General features: G+C 41.4%; 1 protein-coding gene across 9 annotated transcripts in view; it reads left to right on the forward strand.

Annotated features, from left to right (window-relative positions):
• Positions 1-27,214, forward strand: part of NCKAP5 (NCK associated protein 5) — a 1,138,328-nt gene that overhangs the window by 985,522 nt on the left and 125,592 nt on the right. For 6 of the 9 annotated variants that reach the window (XM_069577706.1, XM_069577709.1, XM_069577704.1 and 3 more), the window contains 4 exons: positions 5,831-5,932; positions 11,438-11,626; positions 16,899-20,656; positions 21,545-21,722. In XM_069577706.1, coding sequence (XP_069433807.1) covers positions 5,831-5,932; positions 11,438-11,626; positions 16,899-20,656; positions 21,545-21,722 — 4,227 coding nt within the window. Of the gene's footprint in view, positions 1-5,830; positions 5,933-7,413; positions 7,488-11,437; positions 11,627-16,898; positions 20,657-21,544; positions 21,723-27,214 lie in introns of those variants that run through there. The other 3 variants (XM_069577707.1, XM_069577712.1, XM_069577713.1) reach the window with 2 other exon arrangements.

The raw sequence follows: 27,214 nt of genomic DNA on the forward strand, positions 1-27,214 counted from the left end.
AATGAATATTCAGGACTGATTTCCTTTAGGATGGAATGGTTGAATCTTCTTGCAGTCAAAGGAACTCTCAAGAGTCTTCTCCAACACCACAGTTCAAAAGCATCAATTCTTCGGCGCTCAGCTTTCTTTATAGTCCGACTCTTACATCCGTACATGACCACTGGAAAAACCATAGCCTTGACTAGACAGACCTTTTTGGCAAAGTAATGTCTCTGCTTTTTAATAGGTTGTCTTGGTTGGTCATGACTTTTCTTCCAAGGAGCAAGTGTCCTTTTATTTCATGGCTGCAGTCACCACCTGCAGTGACTTTGGAGCCCAAAAAATAAAGTCTGTCACTGCTTCCATTATTTCCCCATCTATTTGCCATGAAGTGATGGGACTAGATGCCATGATCTTAGTTTTCTAAATGTGGAGTTTTAAGTCAACTTTTTCACTCTCCTCTTTCACTTTCATCAAGAGGACCTTTAGTTCTTTTCTTTCTGCTGTAAGGGTGGTATCATCTGCATATCTGAGGTTATTGGTATTTCTCCCAGCAATCTTGATTCCAGCTTGTGCTTCATCCAGCCCAGCAATTCTCATGATGTACATGAGACATGGGACAGTTCCAAGGCTGACCATATAAACCAAAAGGTGGGTAACACCCCAATTCTTGGAAATTCTACTCCTTTTCCAAAATAGTTGTAATAATCCTCCCATTCTTTAGCCTGTGAAATTACCCAGCCCGTGAAAACTAACCACCCTATATTTTGGTGCAATCTCTCATCTTCTGAGACAGCCCATACTCTGTTTTTGGAATATATCTCTCTAAATAAACCTGGTTTCACTTTACTATGACTCGTTCTTGAATTCTTTCCTGCATGAAGCCAAGGACCCTCACTTGGCAGCTGTCCCAGGGGCTCACTCAATACTTGAAACATGACTGTCCTCTGGTGTTCCACTTTTCCTATAACAAGTAGCTCTGTGAGGGAGCACTCTTGCATGCTCAGTCATTTCAGTCATGTCCAGCTCTTTGCAACTGTATGGACTCTAGCCCACCGGGCTCCTATGTCCATGGGATTTTCTAGGCAAGAATACTGGAGTGAATTGCCATGCCCTCCTGCAGGGGACCTTCCCAACCCAGGGATCAAACCTGAGTCTTCTGCATTGCAGGTAGATTCTTTACTACTGAGCCATCAGAGAAGCCTGACTCAAGGCCAAGTACAAATAAGCAACCAACTCACAAGCTAGTAGGAGCAGCAGTGCTCCACAAGGGAGTGAGCAGGAGCAGGTGAACATAATCTTAGACACAAGAAATGACAAGGGGCAGCTGCTGGTACTGTGTCTCTTGCAGAGGGTGCTGAATGACCAAAGATACCAATTGCGAGTGGGCAAATCCCAAGAAATTCTTCCACTCCTCCTCTAAATATCCTGCCAGGAAATTTTTGGAGAGTAGAAAAATACCTTCTAATGTTGGTAGAGTGCTTTAGAAATAGATAATAGAATTCAGGAAAATACAGTCGGTAAAGAAGCTTTAGCCCTGGATCATTTGGCAATAGCAGACCTCACTTCATAAATAAAACAGGAATTCAAGAATTGTGGGCGGAGGAGCCATCTCCTTTGACTGAGAGACCTTTTCCACAAGGAGAGAAAGAACTCTAGAGAATATAAAACAGGACAGGGTAGAATTCAGGATATCACTACTAGAGCATTTACCAAGGCTGAGTAAATCAAGAGAATTGAAGCAGATCAGATTAAAAACATAGATTCGCATCTACCTTTTGTTGCTGAACCTAAATTACTCATGGTGGTAGAGTCCATTAATCAGATATATACCATATTCACTCTCATAATTTCCTTTTTACAGGTATTTGGTTTTCTTAGTTGAAAGGGAGAATAATTTATATGGATGATTATGGTACCAGATTAATTCTCTCACCAAATCTGAATAAAGATAAGGGAACAATGGTTAAATGATGTGTTTTGTATGTTCCTTTTTACATCTGACATCTTGAAGTGAAAAAAAATCACATGTTCCTTTTCAAACTTCAGGAAATACATCAGTAAATATACAAAAGCTGCTCATCACCCTATTTTGCTTGGTTTTTCCTGCATGGTTTCCCGTGTTACCCACATTTATCAGATAATCTACTTTTTAACCTCATCTGTAGCACTGAGTAAGGACTCAGTGCTTCCCTGGCCTCAGCAATCACTGCATTCCAGTTGAGACATCATCTCAGTACTGAGCGAAAACCCACAGGTAGAATTCTGTTAAATGCCACAGGCCGACGCAGCATCTGAAGATCTGCAGCTCAGTGAGTGAGAAGAGACAGAAAATGGCTAAGTGGCCCTCCAGCCCCATTCTGAGTGGCCGCCTGCACATCGTTCCCAGTCTCTGCTGAGTTCATTAGCTGGAGAGCGGTGGAGCCAGCCTTGCCACCGTGAAGGGGCCACTCCACCTCCATCCTGCCGGATAATGGACAGCTGGCCTTGAGAGCAGCCTTTCTCAGCCTTGAGTTACAGATTCAAAACTGTAAAATAGAAAATACAGCTGACTGACTGAAGAAGGCAGAGTAACCTACCGCAAAATCATTAACGCGGCATGTATTTCTGACCCTGGCTGCTCTGGCATTCCCAGGTCCCCAGAGCTGACCTTGGTCTCTTCACTCTGGTGTGAGCATGCACTCTAACTGTGGATTGAGCTGCACCACCACTTATCTCACAGATCCTCACCCCTCCTCCTGCATAGTGACACAAAGTAGCCTCTTCTCCATGAAGCTGAAAATCCATACACACACATACACACACACACACACACACACACACACACACACATGTGTGTGTGAATATGTATTTCTGACTTTGAGTTCCCTGTGTATACATTTTACCTACTTTTCCCTGAGATCTGAATTATGGCCAGATAATATCACAGTCCCAGTTTGAATAGTGATATTCTCTCTCCTCCTTTGATGATTTATTATATATATATATATGTATATATATAATATAAACCTTTCATAAAAATTCTTATTATAAGAAGTATAACACCTGTGGGCTGGTGAGCTTTTGTGGTAATTTAACCGTGAAGAATGTGTATATGTGAAAGGATGATCTTTACCTATCATTTTCTTACCTACAGCCTTAACACAGAAGTAGATTTTATTTTCATCTAAGTCTATTTTTATTTTCCCTACATATGTGGAAACTATAATAGTAAATGATTCATTTATACCTTAACATTTAAGAAATTATCATCAATTATGACAGTTAATTGATATAAGACTATAAATTTCACCATGCTGTCTTATTTATTATCCTTTCTGACTACGCCAGTACCTTTCCCTACCTGAGAGGTAGGTTAAGTAGCTTCTTCCATCCTTTTGTGGCTGGCAAGTAATCTGAGACAAAGAGATTCAGTTACATCCCCAGATCTGGTAAAACCTGTATCTTAGGGCTAAAACTCAAGTCCCCTTGCTCTAGGATCTTTACCCTCTCCCTCATGACTCTACGTATTTCAGTGGAGAAAACTGACTATGCTCAGTCGCTTAGTCCAACTCTTCATGACCCCAGGGACTGAACCCCACCAGGCTCCTCTGTCCATGGGACTTTACAGGCAAGTATACTGAAGTGGGTTGCCATTTTCTCCTCCAGAGGACCTTCTCAACCCAGAAATCAAACCTCCATCTCCTGCATTGGCAGGCGGATTCTTTACCACTGAGCCACCTGGGAAACCTGACCACTTGCATAAAAATAAAATAAAATATAACATCATTTAGGATGATGAGTTTATATATACACATACTCATGCTGAAAGCAAAATGATAGCATCATATATCTGGTAAAAAGGAGTGAAATATAACCATTAACCAAATAAGAAGTCAGATATCTAATCTATAAGGACTCTTCCCCCAAATCACATGATATACCACTCAAAATCATCATTTCTTTTGTTGAATGTCATTTCCCATAACTTCTTGGACTCTTTGCATAATGATAAATGTGTTCTTAAGTCAGAATGTTATCATTTTTTTGGCACTCTCTCAGTCCTTAAAACCCAGATTTGGGTGGAGAAAACAGAGAGAGCTTCTTCTTTATGGGCTGTAAGAAGCATCAGTCAGTTACTTACTGAGCATTCACATTGTGGCAGGTCTTGGGTCTTAAAGGATCTTTGGTCCCGGGGAACTCATACTCTAGAGAATGCTTGAGATAAGCATTATAGAAATTGTGCAAAAACAACATCCTGGTTCTACTTACCTATGTCTTAAGTTTCTTGGAGAAACTAGCATTTTCAAAATAATGAACAACTAGTTATTTATGTTATTTTTGATAAAAGTAACTCCACAAACACAGGTTGAGAGAAGCAAAAGTATAAGTCTGAAGTAAATGATTTGAGGCTCCACTGATAAGAAGGAGAACTGATCCATAGCAGGAAAAAAAAAAAAGCCTTTATTCTTGCAATTGGTTGCAGCGCAGCCCTACCACCATGCTCATCCTGAGAGCTGGATGGAATTTGTTGTGACTGACTAACCAAGCTCAGCAATAAAGAATCCACCTGTAATGCAGGAGACATAGGTTTGAACCTGGGTCAGGAAGATCTGGAGAAGGAAATGGCAGCCCATTCCAGTATTCCTGCCTCAGAAATCCCATGAACAAAGGAGACTTGCGGGCTACCGTCTGCAGGATCACGAGTGTTAGACATGACTAACCTCTGAACCGCCACTTCCCAACTAACCACGTACGTAGGGCTTTCACACGAGTTGAACCTGAAGAAAGTCAAATGGGAAACAGAGTAAAACAGGCCTCATTTTAGAGGCATTTACATCCTTGCTGACAACATGATGGATCTGCTGGGACAACGTGACTGTCCGGCAAACCCCTGCACGCTAAGATGATCCTAGCAGGAATTAATGGCAGAGAATCAGTCATTTCCCAGATCAACATCAGCATGCAGCAAGGCCTTTCCTGGGAAACAAAGGAATAGAAAAACTTTTCAGAGGTGAGGGAGCCATCTCAGTCACATTATTTACTTACTCAATTCGATTTTTTAGTGTCTGAAGTCACAAAAGTTGTAACCAAGACAAACCAGGCTGCAAGTACCATTTTAAAAATGTCATCAGCCTAGCAGAAACATGAGACATAAATCACAAGTTTTATTGTATTTGCAATTAAACAGATCAAATTTAATGTCCGCAGAAAAGCCTTAGTAATTAGGATAAAGATTAATATAGTGAAATGTCCCTGGTTTAGGAGGCCACCCAAGCAAAACTGAAATAAAGAATTGAGTATATAATCGAATAGCATGTGAATATTAATGCATGAAACCCTCCAAGTCCCCAGATCCCTGATGCAATTATTTTCTATTCACATTAATTGTTCCTAACAGATGACATTAATGACTTTGAGTTGAAATGTGTGCAAGGAAAGATTTCACAAGATCAATGCTGTTTAGAAATAAGGTCATTTTTATAATTATTTGCTCAAATTTTAACCACTGCTCAACATAATAAGGTTAAAATGGTGAGTGTTTCATAATGTGAATATCAAAAGTTAATTTTCATGCTGGCTAATAAGTGTATTGGGGTATTCACATTTTTCTTACTGTTTCTTTTTCCTTACTACTTATTTTCCAATGCATATTGACAGACTGTGAAAGTGTGATTATTGTTTGTAAGCTGTAATTTGCACATGTGTATATATAGAACACTAATAACCTCAGATAAACATTTTTTGGGTTAGGATATGTGTTAGCTAATCTAGAAATGTCAACTCTTTTGAGATTTACCTGTCTGAGGCAGGATTTTGAAACAAGCAATTAAATCAACACTGTTCAAAGTTTCTGCCTGTTTTTACCCAGAAACTTCACTCACGCATCTTAGATCTTTCATCCGGGGATTTACTCTCAGATGTGGAAAGAAGCCAGAGTCTGACGCACTCACGAACTGATGTTGAAATGCATGTGAGTTTCCCTGTCGCCTTCAGAATACTTGTTCAGGTGGTTATTTTCCTCCATCAAATGTGATGTCACAAGTGAACCATAAAATGCATCCTTGAAGCGTTGTCAGATAGATAAAAATACTTTCCTTTCTTGTGTTCTCTGCAATTCAGCATCATATCCCCCAGCTGATAGAGTAAGTAGAAAATGTCACTCTCAGCAAAAATATTATAAATCTTGCCTTGTCCCCAAGATACCTTTTTTGGGTATTGATTATATCTCAAAGTCACAGAGAAATGGTCAAGGAGCTTTTTATTAAAGCCCATGTCCCATATTACTCATCTTACTTTTATGATATATTATGTATGAACTGTTAAAAATTCATGGGCTGTACTTTTTTTTCTTTAGCTAGGGTTAGCTTTGTGCTTATTTTGCAAAACTTTAACCAGCATGGTTTTTTAACTCTCATTGACATTAAAAAAAAAAAAAGATAGCTTGAAAAATACAAGAGTCAAATATATAATGAAAAATATTAGTGTTAAAACAATGACTGATGGGCATTTGTGGATAACTGGCCTTTTAGTTTACTGTCTAAATTTATAAGTATAGCTAGGAGAGTCTATATCAAAAGTGAATATTCTCGAGTTAGACTGGAATTGCATATCAGTGGAGTACTGTCACCTTTAAACATTCTTGAAGGCCCTAATGCCATCCAATATAAAAAATGGCCTTAAGATCAGGAAATTTTTAAGTTGCAAATTTTAATCCAAGAAATTCTTGCCTTCATTCTCTGTCTCTCTCCTTTTTTTAAAAAAAACTAAAATTGTGGATTTTGTATTGCATTTCACATAATAAGGATGTTAAAGCATATGAGTGCTTCAAGGTGGTAATCTAAAATACACTATGGGAAAAAAACACTTTGAATAGTGCAAACAGTGTACTTTGTCAATTCAATCAACATAATTAAGGTAATGTTGCAGTGGAGACCAACATACATCTTTAGGCAAACAAGAATTTTATTAATAATAACTATCTATTACAACTCTTCTCAGGAGGATGCTTGGCAGTCTGTATATGTCCAGGAGTTCTGCTTATTGTCAAGGGCTTTACTTAGAGCTACAGCATAGAGGCTGGGACCTGGGGCTGACATCAGAACCTTGTATTGATTGGGTGACCTTGGATAAGATTTTAAAGCTTCAGTTTAACAGTGCCTCAAGTTCCCCATCTGGAAAATGAGAAGAATGATATTTCTGTTCTATTTCTGAGAGTTGTGGTGAGGATTAAATGAGATAACATGACATGTACATAACACAGTACCTGCTGAGAATCTGGGGCCATAATGAGATCTCTGCTGCTCTGGCTGTCTTCTATTCTAAAATATGTGGCCCAAAAATTAAGTAATTTTGTTCTGTCACAGCCACAGAAGAACATGGCAGAGATGGAGAATGAGAGCTAAGTACCTGCTAGTGTGCCTGTCCAGGTCACCTCAGTGATCCCCAGAAACAAAGTACATCCACTTTCGACTCTTTCTCATCACAGATCCCATGTGCAAGGCATCAGATATGATGGCATGTTAAAGGTAATACAGAGTCCCTTCAGTTCAGTTTAGTCGCTCAGTCGTGTCCGACTCTTTGCGACCCCATGAATTGCAGCACGCCAGGCCTCCCTGTCCATCACCAACTCCCGGAGTTCACTCAGACTCACATCCATCGAGTCAGTGATGCCATCCAGCCATCTCATCCTCTGTCGTCCCCTTCTCCTCCTGCCCCCAATCCCTCCCAGCATCAGAGTCTTTTCCAATGAGTCAACTCTTCGCATGAGGTGGCCAAAGTACTGGAGTTTCAGTTTTAGCATAATTCCTTCCAAGGAAATCCCAGGGCTGATCTCCTTCAGAATGGACTGGTTGGATCTCCTTGCAGTCCAAGGGACTCTCAAGAGTCTTCTCCAACATCACAGCATCAGAGTCCCTTAGGGAAGCCATAAAGTACAATTTTGTTGAAGAGCCAAGACACACACATACTAAAAAAAAACCTTTTAGTAATAGTAGCAAAACCTAAAAGTTACTAAACTTTATTGTTACTAATAATCACTTAGTGTCATTAAGCATGCAGGCCTGCATGCTAAGTGGCTTCAGTCATGTCTGCCTCTGTGCGACTCTATGGACTGTAGCCTGCCAGGCTCCTCTGTCAATGGGATTCTCCAGGCAAGAATACTAAAGTGGGTTGCCATGTCCTCCTCCAGGAGATCTTCCCAGCCCAGTGATCGAACCCAAGTCTCGTACATCTCCTGCACTAGTAGGCGGGTTCTTTACTACTAGCACCACCTGAGAAGCATATTACTGATTGCCAGAGGCCCATCACTCTTCACATTGATCTTATATGATTGGAGCTTTCATTATCTCCGGTTAGAAAAAAGGAAACTAAAGTGTGGAAGAATTAAGTAATTTTCCCCAAATCAAAGAGTTAGCCAGTGAGAGAGCCAGGATTTAAACCTTATAAATGACCTTATAAATGAGCAGATAATCCTGATGATAATCATGTGCTGATGAGGGAGGAAACCTCAGGAAAAAGGAGCTCACTTTCAGTCATGATGTCAGAGATTCTGAGTCCCTTCTTAAATTCCAACATCAATTGTCCAAGGTCAGGAAATGTGGGAGTATTTCCCAGTAGAGAGGACTAGCCCCTTCTTCTTCTTGTCAAGGAATTCCTCTGTAATCAGCCCACTATACACACACTCCCTCTCTCCAGTACTCTGCCCCCAGGGAGGGCTCAGACCCCTGCCTTCATCCTGCTCAGCACATCCCAGGTCAGACTGAGATACACAGCTTTCTACCAGGTAATTCACATGAGAGGTTATCCTCTCTCAAAGCTCTTCCTAAGCTAGGGACTTTCTACTCAAAGCACAGGCCTTGGACAGCAGCCTCAAAGCATCTGGGAATTTCTTAAAATACTACATTTCAGACCCCTCCTCAGAATTGCTAAATCAAATCTATACTTAACAAGATCTGGGATGACTCATGTGAATATTAAAGTATGAAAAGCCTGGCTTAAGGATACTTTTCTATTTAACTACCCCAGCCCTGCCCGCCTCCACATAACATTGATGGGCCTTCCCCACTTCCTCACAGTACCCTCTGTCATGTCAGGGCATCTCAGGTTCAAGGTCAAGGGAGAGATAACAGTGCTTTTCTCTCCTAGCACACCTTCTGTGTTCTAGTTTCCTTTCATCTTAATCCAGCATCTATCAGAGGTGCACACAGGGTTGATAACAGGGCAGAGAAGCATATTTGTTAAAAACCTGGGAATTGAGTTATAAAGATAGGTATAATTGTATTGGGTGAGGTGAAAATGTAAAGACTGGAAAGACAGGGAAATCACATATAAGCTTCAGTACTGTGGAAAAAAGTAGAATGCAAACAGTGGCTAACACCTGTGCAGTGTGTGCAAAGGCTGCTGGAGAAGTTTAGATCTGATGGCCTCAAAAGACACAGACATAATATTTCCCTGAATGGTAGACACAACCATCAGAACAGAGGTGCATGCTCAGTTGCTTGCTCAGTTGTGTCTCACTCATTACGACCCCGTGAACTGTAGCCCGCCAAGCTCCTCTGCCCATGGGATTCTCCAGGCAAGAATACTGGATTGGGTTGCCATTTCCTCTTCCAGGGGATCTTCCCAACTCAGGGATTGAATCTGCACCTCCTCCATCTCCTGCTTTGGCAGGTGGATCCTATACTGCTTGAGCCCTTGGGAAAGCCTCAGAGGAGAGGTCATCCAAAATAAAGACCACCACCCTGCTGACTCAAGTAACAGAATATCAGAGAATGGGATGGAGAAGAATGAAAGCACACAAGTAGAAGTGGATTGTGATGTGCTGTTTCTGAAAGTCTGTTTCTGGCATGTTCCAGATGTGTGCAGTGGCTGAAACCTTCAGCCTGTTCTCCTGACACTGGGACCATGTGTGGAGGGCAGCTGTAGAGACATAAACATGAACTCCCTTTAACTAAATTGCATCTGGCAATAAACAAGATCATAAATCAATAGATATTGCTGGATTTTAAGACAACTTTCTCCTTTCAGCGATATTTAGAGCCAAATTTCAGGGGGAAAAATAGAGTAGTAAAATTCCCTGGCATTTTCAGACCACTTTAAGAGATGATTAGGCAGCCAAAATGAAGTATCAATAGCAAGGAAGATGCCTGATATTGAAAATCTAACATTATTAAGCATTATGGATATTGATTAGAGAGCAGGTTAAACGTGCCCTCTGTACTGATGCAGGGGTTTCCTATTGACCACAAAGGCTCCCAGAACAGAATCACCTTCCTTCACCACACTGGTGTTTAGTCATCGTCAGTTGGAATTGCATTTGGAGAACAGTGATAAGTACTCAGGTACTAAAGGCTCCCATAAAGTGTCAATAAAGTGCATAAGTAAGAGGCTTTGCCATTCTGCCAGTGACACGAAGACAGATGGTTTCCCCATCCATGAGTTTCTGAGACAAAGCTTTTCTAGATAGGGGACAGGAATGAGACTGTAATGGAGAGATTCCATTCTTGCAATCGGGATGCTAAATTAATTTAGCCCATCCAGTTAGTGGAGCGTCATCTGTTACATTAGGGGCCTGTAATGTGGCTGTCAAGATGTGCTGGGTGTTTATGGCTTTGCCACCTGTGCCTTGTGCAGACCTGCTAGAATTTTAACTGCCTGGATCCTTCTTGTGGGGCCCAGATCTGTTTGATGTGAAACTCTTAATCATTTGAACATCCAACTGATCTGACCTGAAAAGTCCTGGAATCTGTACAGCAGAGCTTCCTGACTCCTTCGTTTTGGTGTTTCACTACAGGACATAATTTCCTGGGCATTTGATCCCAGACTTACAATGATGTTATCAGAGCCATACAGATGATAGGAGTAATCTGGTAGAACTGGCCCACCCTACACAGGAAGACATTAAGATCCACAGAAGTTAAATGTTTTCTGTGCTCTGTATCTCATATCTGGTGGCATGTATAGCCTGAGAGCCAGGTTGCTAGACTTCCAGTCCAGGGTGCATGCCCTTGAACTCTTAAGCCAAAGAAGTTGCTCTGTCTTCTTCCTTTTGTCACATTAGATTCATGACTTGATATTGATGTGATCCTTTAATCAGTGTGATGGGATAAAATGAGAAACTACTATGGTCATACTTCTGCCTAATGCTGATGGCAGCTCACAGTGATTGAGCACCTGCTTCTAAGCTGGATCTGGTGCTGCATGCATCTCATCTAGAACCTCAGTTGGTCCTAGCAGTGACCCTATTTGCTAGGCAGCGTTATCACTTTATAAAAGGAGATGTAGCTCTAAAAGATTTAATAATTTCCCACACATGTTAGTCTGAGGCAGAGTCAAGAGTCAAACCTCTAGTCTGTCGACCCCAAAGTCTGCGTTTCTAACCACAGTACTATATTCATGCCTCCCTCATTATGATGTTGAGTTGATATTTCTTCTCCCCTAAGCAGAGTCCTAGCTCAGAGCTGTCCTGCTTTTTCAGGGCTGCCAGCTGAACACAAAAGCAGGAACCCCTGCTTTGAAATGCCCTGGCATGGGGATTGCCGTCTCAGGTCATCTCTGCCCTCGAAGCAGCTACAGCAGCAGTGAGCTCTCTCTCTCCAGCACCTGCAGCGAGTATTCCAGCGGCTCTTCCTACACGTGGCATGATGGAAAGAACCTCAGGAAAAGGGTAAGGCTCCTTCAGGGGCATTGTAGCATCAGAGGGAACCAGAAAAAAAGCCTCTTCTGGTAGGAAGGCGGAAGGCGGGAGGGAGGCCAAGAAGGAAACACCCATTTGCTGAGTCCTTGTTCTTTTACACCTCACAAAGCCATAGGGGGAGATATTATCTTCCTCATTGCACAGAAGGAGAGATTGGCTCTAAAAGGTTAAGTTCCTTGCTAGAAGTCATACAGCCAGAGAGGAGTGGAATGATGACTTTATCTCAGATGATGAGGACATTATGGGAGGGAGTTTGGGAGAGAAAGACATTTTCCTTCTGTGCTTTGGTGGAGCCCACCAAGTTTACAGATTTGTATCAAGTTGGAATGGCAGCCCTGGCCTAATGGAACTGACCATGCTTCAGACTGACTCAGACATTTTCAATTAGTTTTATAGACATTCTCTATCGCTGTGATGCTTGGAGAGACTTGTCGATGTCCAGTGCAAATGAGGCTGAATGAGGCCAAGTCATCCCAGACTGAGCATCCTATGAAAGCGCAAAGAGAAGGTTTTCTTCTAGAGAATAGGGAGAGGGGTACATTCTCTCAGAATAAATGACCAGAAGTTTTGGAAGTCTCATTAGCTTTGTGGAAATTTACTGCTCAAAAATAGCAATGTAATATATTGACCTCCTCTGTTCAATGCAATAGCCTCATAAAACTCTAATTGGCTATAAATTGAAGGAGGTACAGTAGAGAGAGAAAATGCTATGGTAGATTTCAAGCACCATAGCTTCAGTGAAAGTCTCCACATAGATACCAGGAGTTTCTTTACCAGATTGTTAAATAACTCCTGTGACTGGAATGACTCACATCTGCTAAGTGGGCTCACATGACAGATTTCTTCATGATTTGAATAAACATCTTTGCACACCGGTATAAGTCAAGAATCTGGAATAGCTGTTTTCACAGTTTCCTTATATTAAAGAAAAACAAGATTGGGATTGACATACATACACTATTGGTATAATGTATAAAATAGACAACCAATGATAACTCACTCTATAGCACAGGAAATTCTACTCAATACTCTATAATGGCCTATATGGGAAAAGAATCTAAAAAAGAGTGGATATGTGTATAATATAACATTCACGTTGCTGTACACCTGAAAACTAGCAGAACATTGTAGAGCAACTATACTTCAATAAAAACTAATTTAAAAGAAAAAGAAAAGTGAAGAGTACGAGAGTGTGGAAGCCCTGAATCTGAATATTTGGAGGTCAGTTTTCTATCATCTGTATAAATTTAGTTTATAATGTCAGAAGTATAAAAAACCAGGGAACGTCTATAACTATCAGAAAATTCAGGTGAGGAAGGACGTTTGTCATACTCCGAACAAGAACTGAGAAAAAGATTTCAAGCTTGAATTTAGAGTTTATTCCCTTGGACTCAGACTTAAAATGCAAAGTGCGGAGCCTGGGGTGTTGTCAAAACTGTTCTTGCTAAGATGTTCGGAGTTCTGAATAATGACTGATAGGGACCTGGCTTTTACCAGACTGGGGAGATGGTCGGGAGGGTGTTCCCTCTCTTTGTCTGAATATTGCTGGCTCTCAGGGCCCCTCACTCAGCACTTTTCATTCATAGCTAATCCTCTCTCCCTCTCAGCCTTTCTTCTTCTTTTTTTTTTTTTTTTCTCTTTTGACTAAAATTTTTCCAGTTAGAGCAAACCTTGATCTTTTGGAGACATCTTTTCCCTGAAAGAGAAGGCGTAAGGTTCTTAAGACACTTCTTACATACTCCAGTAGACCTCACCCAGAAATTTAACAGTCCCAACTCAATGGCCATGGAGTACCAGCATGCCTGTCACATTCCCCAGAGAAAAGTCTTAATTCTCAGGGACCCAGCAAACTGACCCAGCCCTATTAAAACATTTTAAATGGCATTATTTAGAAGCTTAAGTTCTTACCATGTACCAAGTACTCATTTAGTATTAACTGCCATAATAAACACATACAATATAAATTTGAACATGAATATTAGCTTACACAATAATAAATATATGACCATTGGCTCTTTGGTAGTTTATAAGTATTTTATTTTTAGTATTATTTTGTATAGAAACGGAAAGGCAAAAATGAAACCTTCATGAAATGCACTAGCCTGCCCTTCATGGAGGAAAATGGCTGTAGTTACTGAGTAATTACCATGTGTCAGCATTGTTAGCACTTCATAAGCACTAGCTCATTTAATGATCATGATAACTTATTGCTTAGGTTTTCTTATTTCCCCTCTTTCACAGAGGAATAACCTGAGGTCCTGAGAAATTACACATTTATTTCAAGGTCTCATAGCCAGTAAGTAGAACTAAGCAGTTGGCTCCAGAACCTCAACTATTCTGCTAGACTTTGAATTAGTCTAAAACTTGGAAGAGTCCCAGGTGTTGGGATGGATTTGTTCCCATAAGACCAATAATGTTCTTTAATGAAACAAGAACAAAAAAGAACACATGAAACAGGTATCTATTTAAGAAATAGAAAAGAACTGTGGACATTAAACCCAGGCTCCTACCTTAGCAGCAGCAGCATTCAGCCACTACCCTCCTTCCAGAGCAACTCTCTTCTGACTTTCCTGCAAAAAATGAGGAGCTCTACCCCACCACCTCCCCAACAGAAGATTTGTGCTTCTCTTTCTCAGGTTTCAAGATTGTCTCCAACTTTTCTCAAGTGATTAAGTACCATAATCTTCTGTGGAAAACAGATTGAGGAATGTGGCTAATCTCACAGGGTAGGGAGCCTGGGCCCTGGGAGCTTTGCAGCTGCTGGCCCTGGGGATGCATCATACCGCAGCGTGGGCATGCTGAGGGCAGGAAGGAAGTGGGTGGGCTGACGCAGAGCACATCTTCTACGGCTTGAACAAATCTGCCCCTTTCAAGCTCTGATGGAGTACTTCTATCTGGCTTCTCTTCTTTATTGTGCATGTGACATCAGAATCATGGAAATTCTTAGAAACCCAAGCTGTGGCAGTCTACTCACTGGTCAGTCTACAATACCCACTAAAGGGATTTTTTTTTTCTGCTTTCCAAAGAAGTTTTTAATGGCACAGCAGAGGAGGAGAAGGAATGGGGGAAGGGAAGCATCACCAAAATAGATCTCTCCACAGCAACTTCTGACCCTGGAGAATTTTCCAGAGTATATAATTTGACTTAAAATTAAATATACATATAACAAATAGAAAAAAAAAAGACACGTTGATAGCAAAGGTCAGTTTTATGAAAACAAAACAGAAAAAAGTCTTCAGTATAAGCAAATGCAGGCAAATGCCCACTGCTTAGTAAAAATCTGAAATTCCAAAGTAAGTTTGTGACATTGAGTTGACGTCTCCTTAGGAGCATATGCGTGAGTGTTCAGGGTCCCAGGATTGCAGGGCAGCTAATAGAGAGGCCAACGGGAGCTGTAACTCTTAGCCAAAATTGGTACTGAGAACATGTATCAGATTCATTCATAGACATTCTTCAGCATTAATTATGCAGCCTTTTTAAAAAAAGTCATTAGTTCTGAGCCTCCTAATTTCCCTGAGTGCTAGTTTGTGATTAAATTCTGCAACTTTCATTCAGAAGAGGGCTGTTGGAGTAACCTATGGTCTCTATTATGACTTTGACTAATACAGAGGGGAGAACAGAGGCTAAGCCTGACTCTAGCAGTATCACTTCAAGATTAATGCGCAGTCTTTAGAGCCAGACTGCCTGGTTCAGATCCCCATGCAGCCACTTCAGAACTGAGTCATAGAAAGGGCCCAGGAAACCAGAGTTGAAACTTTTTCACTAGCTCTTCCTTGACTGTATGATCTCCAAAGGACAGATCTTGCTGAATCTCAGTTTCCTTCCCCTGAAAATAGGATTGGTATTGTCTGCTTCATGGTCTTGTTCGGAAATTAAGTCAAAGTACTGGGTCAGTGGCTGGTACACAGCAGATGCTCGGCCAGCATGAGTTTCCTCCTCTGCCATTCTGTTTCTTGCTAGCAATATTTTGATAAATGTGAATATCTGAGGAGAATGCCATGTTTTTTCTATGTCATTTCTTGGTCACTTCTCCAGAACTAATACTGGTATTTGGAGAAATATGAAGAACAGGAAATTGACCTTTCAAAGTTAGTAGGTCAATCATTGCTATGGGTTCTAACGGCAAATGGCCAGCTGCTCTATGTGTATAAATATTTCATAGATATTCACTGCCTATCAAATAAAGTCTTGAAGCTGCATGACATTCTAACTTTCAGTCGTTAGAATGGAACGGACTATAAGGCCTGGACCAACTCACTTTTCCTCTTACCCTCTTCACCTCCCATAAATGCTGCACAGTGATCTAGATTGTCTTGATTATTCCCTAAGTGTTCCTTAAGTGTACTTTTCCAACTAAGGTCTTTGCCATTCCATTTCTTCTACCTGGAAATTATTTCCTCTAGTTTAAAAAATATATATTTTTTAAATTTAATTTTTTATTTATTTAATTTTGGCTGTTCTGAGTCTTCATTGTGGTTCACCAGCTTCTCACTGTGGTGGCTTCTCTTGTTGCAGAGCACAGGAACTAGGTGCAAGGGCTTCAGTAGTTGCAGCAAATGGGCTCAGGAGTTGTGGTACACGGGCTCAGGAGTTGTGGTACACAGGCTTCAGTAGTTGCAGCACACAGGCTCAGGAGTTGTGGTACACGGGCTTAGTTGCTCCACAGCATGTGGGATCTTCCCAAACCAGGAATCAAGCCCGTGTCCCCTGCATTGGCAGGTGGAATTTTATCCACGGCACCACCAGGGAAGTCCTTCTCTACTTTTAGACTAAGGCAACAAACCTATCCATCTTTCTAGGGCTAAGTTTGTTATAAAAACAAAGGAAGGAAAGAGGGAAGGAGAAGAATAGAGAGAACTTCTCTTACATGCTTTTTGTGGTTTTTCAAACACACCTGTGGTCTCCCTCCTCTGAAACTCTAGAGTACCTACTAGTTTTCTATGTCTCATTTGCTCCCTTAACTTACAGTACTTGAGCCCAACTTCTCCTGGGTCATCTGCTCCTTGAAGGCAGGGACCTTATCTTGTATTTACCTGTATCATGCATTCCTTAATTCAGGACCTGGCAAAGTAGAGTTTTGCTACATAATAAACTAGTTTTCATTAACTAATGAATAAATACATTTATATATGAATATTTATTAACCACTAGGATGAACTAAGTTTAATGATGGCCTTTTCCTTCTATAAACTAGTGATCCACAGGGCTCAATCATGTCTAATATCTCCTCTTTCTTTCCTAGCAGTCATCACAAAATTGGGACAAAAGGTTAAGTATTGACTCTTCGCTCCCGAGTGGCTTTGCTAGTCCTACAGATGAACTACCTCCAACTCGCATCAAGGAAAGCCACATTTTGGAAGGACTAAGAAAGCTCCAGAAGCGAAAAGTGTTACTTGAACCCCCATCAGTGATAACCAAATGGGGTTATAAAGATTGCATGAACTCCAATGAAGGAATCTATTCTCCAGGAATTAAAAGTAGCAGCCTGAAGGAATATCCACCCTGCAAACCCACAGACACAGGGAGCCCCTGCACGGATCCCCACAAGGCATTTGTTTATGATATGGATTCTCACGACGAGGCTGATGAGGACGCTTCCTCCTTAGCCTCGGTCCAAGTGGTTCCAAACCAGGTCTGCAGGCTGCACAGTTGTAAATTAACCCACAGTGTCTCTGACAGCCTTTTTGGCTGGGAGCTGAATGGCAAACACTGTTCAGAAATCACTTCCTCGGTCTACTCCAGGGAGAGGCCTGAGAAGCTGACCAGTTGTGCCAGCAACTGCCCCTTGGACCAGAAGCTGTGTCCAGGCGTGCAGGGGCCTTGGGTACAGAGAGAGAAGGTATCACCCATCCAGGGCTGCCAAACCCTCAGTCTCCAGCCCTCAGACACCGATGACACGGAGACCCTGGATGAGCTGCACATCGACAGCAGTGATGAGAAAAGCCCTTCAGATGTGTCTGCAACCGCGGATACCGACCAGTCCACGGAGAACCTGGATATCCTCACAGGATTTGAAAAATCTTCACGTGGGTCTCCTGAGGAGGAAGAAAACCAAGTACCCATCCATTTAGAGAGCAGGCCAAAGACGTTTAGTTTCATTAAGCAACAGAGGGTTGTAAAACGGACTTCCTCAGAAGAATGTATTACTGTGATATTTGATGCAGAAGACGGCGAGCCCATTGAGTTCAGCTCTCACCAGACTGGCCTTGTTACTGTTACCAGAAAGGAGATTTCCATCCATCAGGCCCCTGCTGGGCCCCAGATGGAACACACTGAACTTTTACCTCAGGGAATTGCTCATTCACAGCCAGGGCCTGCAGCTAGAGACTACCCTTTTTTAAAGAGGTCTGAAGAGGAAACTGAAAGAAACATTCCACAAGATGAGGTGGATGATACTGCCATGGCGCCTGCTGTGTCTTTCCACCCCAGGACAGTGACACAAAATACTCAAAGGCTGGCCAAGCCGACGCGTGTCACTCCATGCCAGAGTCATTCTAGGTCAGCTGTGGGCACAGGCATCTGTCAGAAGAAAAGTCTGACAAAAATACCTACCAGGGGCAAGTCTTCACCTCAGAAATCAAAAGTAAGGGAGCCTGAAGCCTCCCTTATCATGCCCTCAGCTGGCCCAGTGACTCTTGAGAAATCACCAGCTCCAGCGAAACTCTCACAGTTCAAAAAGACTGAAGGTCCAGCTCCCCTTTTTGATTTGCAGCCAGATTCACACATTCCAAAACCCCCTACTCAGCTTCCTCATGGCTCCAAGATGTCCAGCAGAAGGGATTGGGTCCAGAGCTCTAAGAGTCAGATTCTAGCATCACAGTTGCTGTCCAGGCCCCCCACTGAACGGAGTGATGATGGGGAGCCCCCCACGAGGGATAAACACTGTGATCCAGGGCCAGAGGCCGGGGTGAAATCGCCCTCTCCACCATCCCCTCCAGGCAGGTCGGTCTCCCTACTCATCAGGCCCAGTTATGACTTTTTGCCTCCACCTTCATCTGCCAAATCTGAAAGCAGGGTCCCCAACGAGACAGCCAGAATGGTATTGAAATCGCCCCCTCTGAAAGGATCCTCTGCTCCTGTTATTTATTTTAACCAGACCCTGACAGATGTACAGGGGAAGAAACCGTCTGTGGCCTTCAGAAAGCCTGTCTTCACTCCCTCACCGCCTTCTGCAGAAACAGCAATCCAGATGAGAAGCCCTGCTCACAGCCCTTCCAGCTCATTTGCTGTGATGGTCCCGGAGAACCCAAAAGTCTCTCCAAAGAGAAATGTCCCCAGAGCCCCACCTCACCAAACACTTGGGACCACACAGAACAACACAGGGTTACAGACTCCCAAGAACTATGCTTCCCCCCGTGAGCCACTGGAAATACTGTCCTCCAAAGGTGTATCTCCAAGGAGAAAAGAACAGTTGAATGGCAGTGTCTCCGCATCCTCCAAGCCTTCCTTCTTAGGGGTTAATGAATCACCATCATCTCAGGTTAACAGTCCCTCATCATCAGCATCCTTCAAAAGCCATAACCCCCTACATGGTTGTCAAAACCTTCATGATAGAGGACTGAAAACTCGCCTCCCAGTTGGGCTCAAAGTTTTCATAAAGTCTCCCCAGTTGCTCAGGAAAAGTTCCACGGTGCCAGGGAAACAGGAAAAAGACAGTCTAAATGAAGCTTCGAAAACTTCCGTGGCTGTGAGCAAGGCTAAGCCAGGGGCCTCCAGAAATCCAGCCAGCCTTCAGACCACAGGAGGGGAAATAAATGCGTCCCCAGTGGGTTTACCAGCACAAGAGAGTTTGGCCGAAGGGCTTCCCCTGGAAAGAGCAATGCCAGAGTCACTGGAAAATAGCATGCCTGGGGCTGATAGAAAAGATGGAGTAGAAAACAGGTCTGTGAAAAGATCCCTGTCCTCCAGCAAACCACACCTGAAACCAGCTCTAGGCATGAATGGAGCCAAAGCCCGCAGCCAGAGTTTCAGTGCTCACTCAGGGGAGAAGCCCCCCACGCCCCCCACAGAAGGGCTGGGCAAAGTCCGGACACAGATTATTACCAACACCGCTGAGAGAGGCAATTCCCTCACCCGGCAGAGCTCTTCCACCGAAGGCTCTCCCAGCAAGAGTGCATCTGCCCCCGTGTCTGATGGTCTCCCAAGCACTGGGAGGCCCCTGGGACATCCTTCCCCCAGGCAGGGTTCCTTGGGGAGCACAGGCAGCTCCAGCAGCCAGCATGGGAGCCCAAGCAAGTTGCCTTTGAAGATCCCTCCAAAATCTGAAGAGCCCCTTACCCCAGCTGGAACAGAAGAGCAGCAGGCCTACGCCCAGGGAGAAGACCCCAGGGTGACGGTGCCTGAGGAACCAGGCAGCGACCACTGCAGGTGCCCGCTCACCCCAACAGATAGCTCCGGAGGCCCACAGAGCCTGGGGAGGACACCGCATCCCAGCAGTTTCACAGCAAGCAGGACCTCCAAGCTAGAAACTTCTGGAAGGTATACAGATACTTCAACAACCAGGGCTGGTGTCGTAAGCCCAGAAGCCCCCCTCTCACCCACAATTGAAGAAAAGGTCATGTTGTGCATTCAGGAAAATGTGGAAAAGGGCCAAGTGCAAACAAAGTCCACCACTGTGGAAATAAAACCGAAGCCGGGGCCTTCTTTTGCCAGCTGGTTCGGTTTTCGGAGGAGCAGACTCCCGGCTCTCAGTAGCAGGAAGATGGATGTCTCCAAAACCAAAGCAGAAAAGAAAGATGCAAAAGGTTTAGGGTTTGGAAACAAACAGCTGAAATCAGAGAGAAAGAAAGAGAAAAAGAAGCCTGAGCTACAGTGTGAGATGGAAAATGAACTTCACAGGGACATCGAGTTGGCAGATGGTCCAGACAGTGGTTTGCAAAATAGAAATAACCTGAAAACACCGCCAGACATTTATGACCAAGTGAAGTTTGAATCAAGAAATAGACCCAGCCCTGTTCCATGTTCAGCGAAAGATACCTTTATGACAGAACTTCTGAACAGGTAGTGTATTGGCAAAGAGAGTGGGAGGCTGGCAGTGTGTAGAGCAGTGCAGGACCCCACCCCACCCCCAACCAGGAGAGCTTCTTGTCTCCTGCATATTGAATGCCAGTCAAGCATGCTTTTCAGACAAGCAGGAATGCATCATAGCAATCTTTTATACATTAGCCAGAATTTAAACAATGGAATAAAAGTTAGCAATAAAATGATAATTTAGTCCATGTTACTCTGTTAACCAAACCAATGGTCTTTGAAATTAAAGAATGGTAAATTTTATCAAGGTTGATAGAAATTCAACCTACACTAGAAATCATGAGTGGATCCACATGGCATGAAATGGAAGAAAATTACACATACATTTTAAAGGATGCTGATCTCACTTATTGTACCAAACAAACTTACACTTGAAACTTTCCAGAGATAATTACATATTCTGCTGATCTTAAGCCAGAATATATTTAGCCATTCTCCCCTAGTCTCCACTCTCATCCAGGGCGCCACATGTATATGTATATCTGAGTTGCTCTGCTGTGTACCTGCAACTATGATAACATTGTTAATCGGCTATACACCAATGTAAAATAAGTTAAAATGGAGAAAAGAAGAAATATATTTAGCAATCACTCCTCACAGGTTTTTATTTTATACCCCACCTCATCTCACAAGCAATCATAAAAATAAAAACAAATTATTGTATATCAAATCTAAATTGACACACTGCTGGAATAGCAGATGCAGATTTGACCAAGGCTAGTGAGACGCACTTACCACTCAAAGGTTTAAAGACAAGGAGATATATGGAGGTTACTTTAAACATTAAAGGATTGGGATAAATAGAGTGATTGAAGAAGAGCAATGTAATTGATCAGAGGAATCACTTTCTACCTGCAGAGTTGATAAGAAAGCAGCTCAACAGGCGGAAAGTGGATCAAATAATCTCTCCTGTAGGAGTGTGCTAAAGGGCAGCCCCCAGGGCTCCTGTCTCACCAGCAGCTCTCTCAGCACTCAAGGAAACCACAAGAAAAACATCAAAACCAAAGCAGATATGGAAAAACCGAAAGGCTCCCCGGTAAGTACTTCACCATCCTGGTTATAAAGTGTTAGGTCCCTATATGGGCTAGTTGGGTTCTGTCTACTTTTTACTGATGAAAATACAGGCAAGGGATGACCAGGAAAGAGAAAGGTAAAGCCAAAGAGAAGAGAGAGAGAAGTCATGGAGACACTGTAACAGAATGATGGCAGCTAGATTGGAAGGGTCCCCGCTCCCTCCAGCCATGCTGCTGCTTTTGTAGCTCTCTTTTCAGAACCTTGGTGTGATCACAGTGCAGGCAGAACACAGTGGGTGTTCACCTTCATGTTGTACCCTTGTGCTGGGAATTTGTTATGGTGATTATTTCCATCATTTCCAGCAACGCAGAAGGGAATGAAAATGATTAGAAAAAATAAAAGTGCAGAACAGTTTAAGAGAATATTGGCTATTTTGATGATTTGATTTAAGCATTTCCCCTTTTTTCCTTAAGTTGTATATACTGATTAATCCTACCTAAGATAGAAGGAGTTAAGATTCAAGGTATTGTTTTTGGAACTTAACTCCCTATCGTTTTGGTTTTTAATTATGAGGTTCAGAACTCAGGGGGTAATTTCCTTTTAAAAAATGAATAAAAGGCATTTCCCCGGGATATGCTAGTTTCAAATATTTTTGTTTTAAAATTATCTTAAATTGAACTTCCTCTCCTTACATTCTTTCTGTTCTTACATCATTGATCTTGTGATATTCATTGTGTCTCTATGTAAACTTTAAAGCACTCGAACAACAAAAAAAAATCTCTGCAGAATTACCATATCCATATATTTGTGTACTCATAATAAAAGATTATAAAATATACTACGTACTACCTTTTTTCTTTCCTTTTTCAGGAAAACCTGAAAAATGAAGGAATTAGTCATGTTTTTCTGGAGTGGTTCAAGAATAGAGGAGATTTTAGTAGTAATCATGATTGGCATTATTATTAATTATTAGTTAATAATAATTAAACTCTAGGGCTCCTTAAAGTTTCACTTTAATTTGAAACAAATGTACACTTAAATGCCTTTTTTTTTTTTTTAAACAGCTCTCTACTCTAAAAAGCTACAAGATCTTTTTTTGTTTTTTCAGACTCTGAAATGGTATGCAGACTATGTTCTTTGTAAAAGTTTTTTTTTCTTTCCCTTACTCTTGCTCTTGGCTTCCATGATATCACCCTTTCTTGAAAACATAGATGTCCCTTGCATTATAAAATCTCAAATTAGAAGTGTATCTAAGGCTGCCCTTGTAGTGTCACTGAAAGAAAGAGAGAGAATAAATGTGTGGAAATGTGCAATATGCTGGAAATTCAATCCAGCTGATCTAAAACTTTGATAGCCTGGCAAAGCCCCTTATCAGAGGCACTCAGTTTAACTATGCCCCATTTAAGATGGTTCTGACAGCTTGGGGTATATCTTCACTGTACAAAAATACCAAAAAGGAGGAAAAAAACAACAACAACAACTCTGTTTGGCTTTTACAATTTCATTTTTACTTTCCTATTACTTCCTAATGGGAAAGTAATTTGCCTTGCTTTTCTTCTCTCATTTTCAGTCTTTTACAATGTAGTAACAAGTTTCATTTCATCTTCCCAGAATATCTGCAAGAAACACGTTTATTGTTTTCTGAGAACAAAGATTCCCTAACCACTCCAAGTATACATAATCCATCAGCTGTTAGTCACTCCGTCATGTCTGATTCTTTACGACCCCGTGCACTGTAGTCCTCCAGGTTCCTCTGTCCATGGAATTTTCCAGGCAAGAATACTGTAGTGGGTAGCCATTCCCTTCAGGGGATTTTCTCGTCCCAAGGATTGAACCTGGGTCTCACAGGCTAATTTTCTAGTTCGCTGCAAGAGGAAATTAAGACATGCTGGGAAGCTTTCAATATAGAGAAATATTATTAACCTAGATAGTTGACACGCTAGTCATTTCTTCAGATGTAAAATGCAATTTTTTTCATCTCTATGATCATCAACATGGATTGGACTAAAATTACTAATTCTAGAAAGGACAATGGCCATAATCCCCTTTGGGACTATTAAAGGAATAGCAGTGAAAACCTATTTATTATATGTTATCAGCCTATATGGAAAGGAAATTAGATGCAAAATAAGAAAATTATAATACCAGAGCACACTGATGTGAATGCTCATTAACCTTTTAAAATCAAGAGTTTAAGGGAATTTTCCTCTACTAGGGCTCAAGGTAAATATGCTATCTGCTTCTTACGTTGCAAGTGTGTTGCAAAAAATTCTCACAGTAGTTATTTTGGGTGAAAACAATAGCATACTTTTTCCCTGAATAAAATCACTCTTCAAAAATCATACCAAGAACTTCCCTGGAGTTCCAGGGGTTAAGACTCTGTGCTTCCACTGCTTAGGATATGGGTTCGATCCCTGGTCAGGAACTAAGATTCTGAATAATGTGAGATGCAGCCAAAAATATAATTTTTATGCCATAATATACCATCATCCTTGCCCTTTACAAACTAAGACTATATTTAATCACGAGAGTCCTAAGGCTTTTTCATTATTTTAATCTGTGTCCGTATGTTCAGTCGCTCAGTTGTAACTGACTGTTTGCAACCCCATGGACAGCAGCCCACCAGGCTGCTCCAGCCATGGTATTTTCTAGGCAAGAATACTGGAGTGGCTTACCATTTCCTTCTCCAGGGGATCTTCTTGATCCAGGGATCAAACCTGCATCTCTTGTGCTGCCAATCCGCATTGGCAGGCAGGTTCTTTACCACTGCTCCACCTGGGATGCCTTTATTTTAATCTATGGTAATATAATAGAAAAATTATTTCTGTAATATAACAAGTCCCTGTATGTAGCACACCTCTGTTTAATTCATTGGTGACTGCATATCCATTTTCAAGATTGCTAGATGCTTTCTAAAATATGTGTAAAAATCCCATTAACACTTTACCGAATTAAATCTTTTTCTGTTTTCAGAGCCTTAATTAGAGGCTTATGTCCCCATTTATGCCATGATTTACAGCCCACTTAGCTCTAATTTTTGTGTAATTTTGACAAGGGCCATATTACTTTGTACTTTTACTTAAATTATGCAAAATCATTATAAGAGGGGAAAAAGGCATCCCCGGAAAAGATTGCAGCAGTATTAAGTAAACAAGTCAGAAAGAAATACTTTCTCCTTTCTATAGCTTGTAGATCCTTGCTTTCTATGAATTTAGATAATTTTCTGAAATGAGAAGTCTCAAAGGAACAGATCCTGTTTCACTGTCACTGGACAAAATAAAAATCACCAACAAAATTAACAAGATCATATACCTGGAAAGAGAAGGCCATTTTAATATGGGTATTTTAATTTAAATTGTGAGTATTCTCTTCACCTAGTATCACATAGGCTGAAAAAAATCACATATGCCAATAATAAAGTATCAAATTCAATCCCGTTAGAGTTGTGGTGATGAAGTAGTATAAAATAGTATAATAATTACACAAATTGTTATCATCTTATTAAGTTCTGCAAAATTTTAGAATTTCAACATCTTTAATTGAACACTTCTGTTCTAAATACTATTTGGATGTTAATAAGAAGCATGCCTATTTTGCCCTCCTCCTGCAAAGCTTTCTAAATGACTGACTTTTCTAAAGGTAATGCCTTCCAGGAGTTTTCCCTCTAAAGATCACTTCTCTCATCTCACAGAGGTTCATTATGTTCTTTTCCTTTTCAATGAGCTTTAACATCAAAATGTTGTTTTCTGGGAAAGCAATTCGTGTTAGGATGATTCAAAGAAGAAATATACACAGAATTCTAAATGAAGGATGTCCCCCAAATACTGGGTTTTATTTTGCAATTATGTAGATATTTGTCAGCAGTGAATTATTTTCTCCCTGTTTCCTTCTGTGTCCATTGTAACTCATTCCTCCCAGCCTTTTCTAATGGGAGAGGTTAATAGAATATAATGGGCACAGTGACATTTAATAGTTACTTGTTAGATACTGGTATTTTTTTTAGAAACTGGTATTTAGTAAGCTCTTGACTACAACTGCGGAGCTCAAAAGATGGGCAAGAGTTGAAGGTACATGCACCATTAAAAAATGCCCAAAATACTGACAGCAAACTGAAACCAAATTAGCCCACATTTGGAACTTCCCTGCTGGTCCAGTGGTTAAGACTTGGTGCTTCCAATGCAGGGGGTATGGATTCTCTCCCTGGTTGGGAAACTAAGATCCAACATGCCCCATTGTGTGGCCAAAAGAAAAAAGTCCACACTTGTTGTCTATGAATCACTTGCCATTAATACTTCCTACCAAGTGGGACATTACTGACTTTGATTTGTATCTGTTTCTGGTAGAGCAATGGCTGAAGAAATTATAAATCTCTAAACACCATTGTTTGCTGAATCCGACTTTTTGGTTTTGTGACTATTCCCATCTGTGAAGTCCTTTGCCATGTGAAGAATTCACTTTGACAAATTCTTCCTCTTAAGCTGGCAGCCCTTTGCCCCCTGGAAGTTCCACAACCTTTTGCCAGCATCCAGCCCCTGTGTGATCAAGAGTGAAAATTAATTTTAATTTCAGCCTATGAAAAATATAATTAGCAAGGGGAATCTGCTGCCAAAATAAATTATGCCCCTCATTTCCATAGGCAAATGGATTTTTTTAATTACTCACCACTTTGTATTGAAATCTATTTGTATGGATAATTAGAGCCGACAAGTGTGCCATTCTAAGACACTATCCTATTTTCCATTCCTTTGTTGATTCTTCATCCATCCCCTTCCAATTCAAAATTTGCCCTCATAGGTCATTTGCTCCTCATGGGTCATCTGCTCCTCATGGATCGTTAGCCCAGAGGAGCTGAAGGAACTAGAGGCCTGACTACAAGCCCAGTTCCTCTGATAAATACCCAAGAGGCCGCATTTAGCATTTGCTGTTAAGCACTTAATTCCATAGCAAAGTTCTGACAAGGAGCTAACAGGTAGGAACTCAAGATGGCTTTATTTTCCTTCTTAAATATGATACTTAAACAGAAGTGGTGGTGAAGTTCCACAGAAGACACTGGGAAGAGAAACGGGGCACTTATACACACACACACACACAGAGAATTTTTTGCTACTCTTAAATGAAAATATGGTTTTTGTGTATTTGAAATACTGCCTACCTAATTGCTAGACACTAAGAAAGATACAGTAGTTCTTGGGAAGTTCTGGAAAGGATGAATGTGGCCATATGGTACACTCTGAAAAAATTAAATTACAGCAATGAATAGGGGTCAAAAGTGCCCATTCTTAAAACTGAAATTCTTCTATAACCTTAAAGAGATCACCAACCTTCTCTAAGCCTCTTTTGCTTTAACTCCCAAGATGATAACCTTGTTCTAATTACTGGATTCTTTTGTTCGGTATTTCACAGACTGACGGAGATGTTGACTCATCCACCTTGCAGCACCCCATTCAAGTTTAAAATTGGTTGGTTTAGAAAAACCCAAAGGAAATACTATTTTACATAACAGGTGTGGGAAAA

This window comes from Ovis canadensis, chromosome 2, assembly GCF_042477335.2.
Source record: "Ovis canadensis isolate MfBH-ARS-UI-01 breed Bighorn chromosome 2, ARS-UI_OviCan_v2, whole genome shotgun sequence".
NCBI lineage: Eukaryota > Metazoa > Chordata > Mammalia > Artiodactyla > Bovidae > Ovis > Ovis canadensis.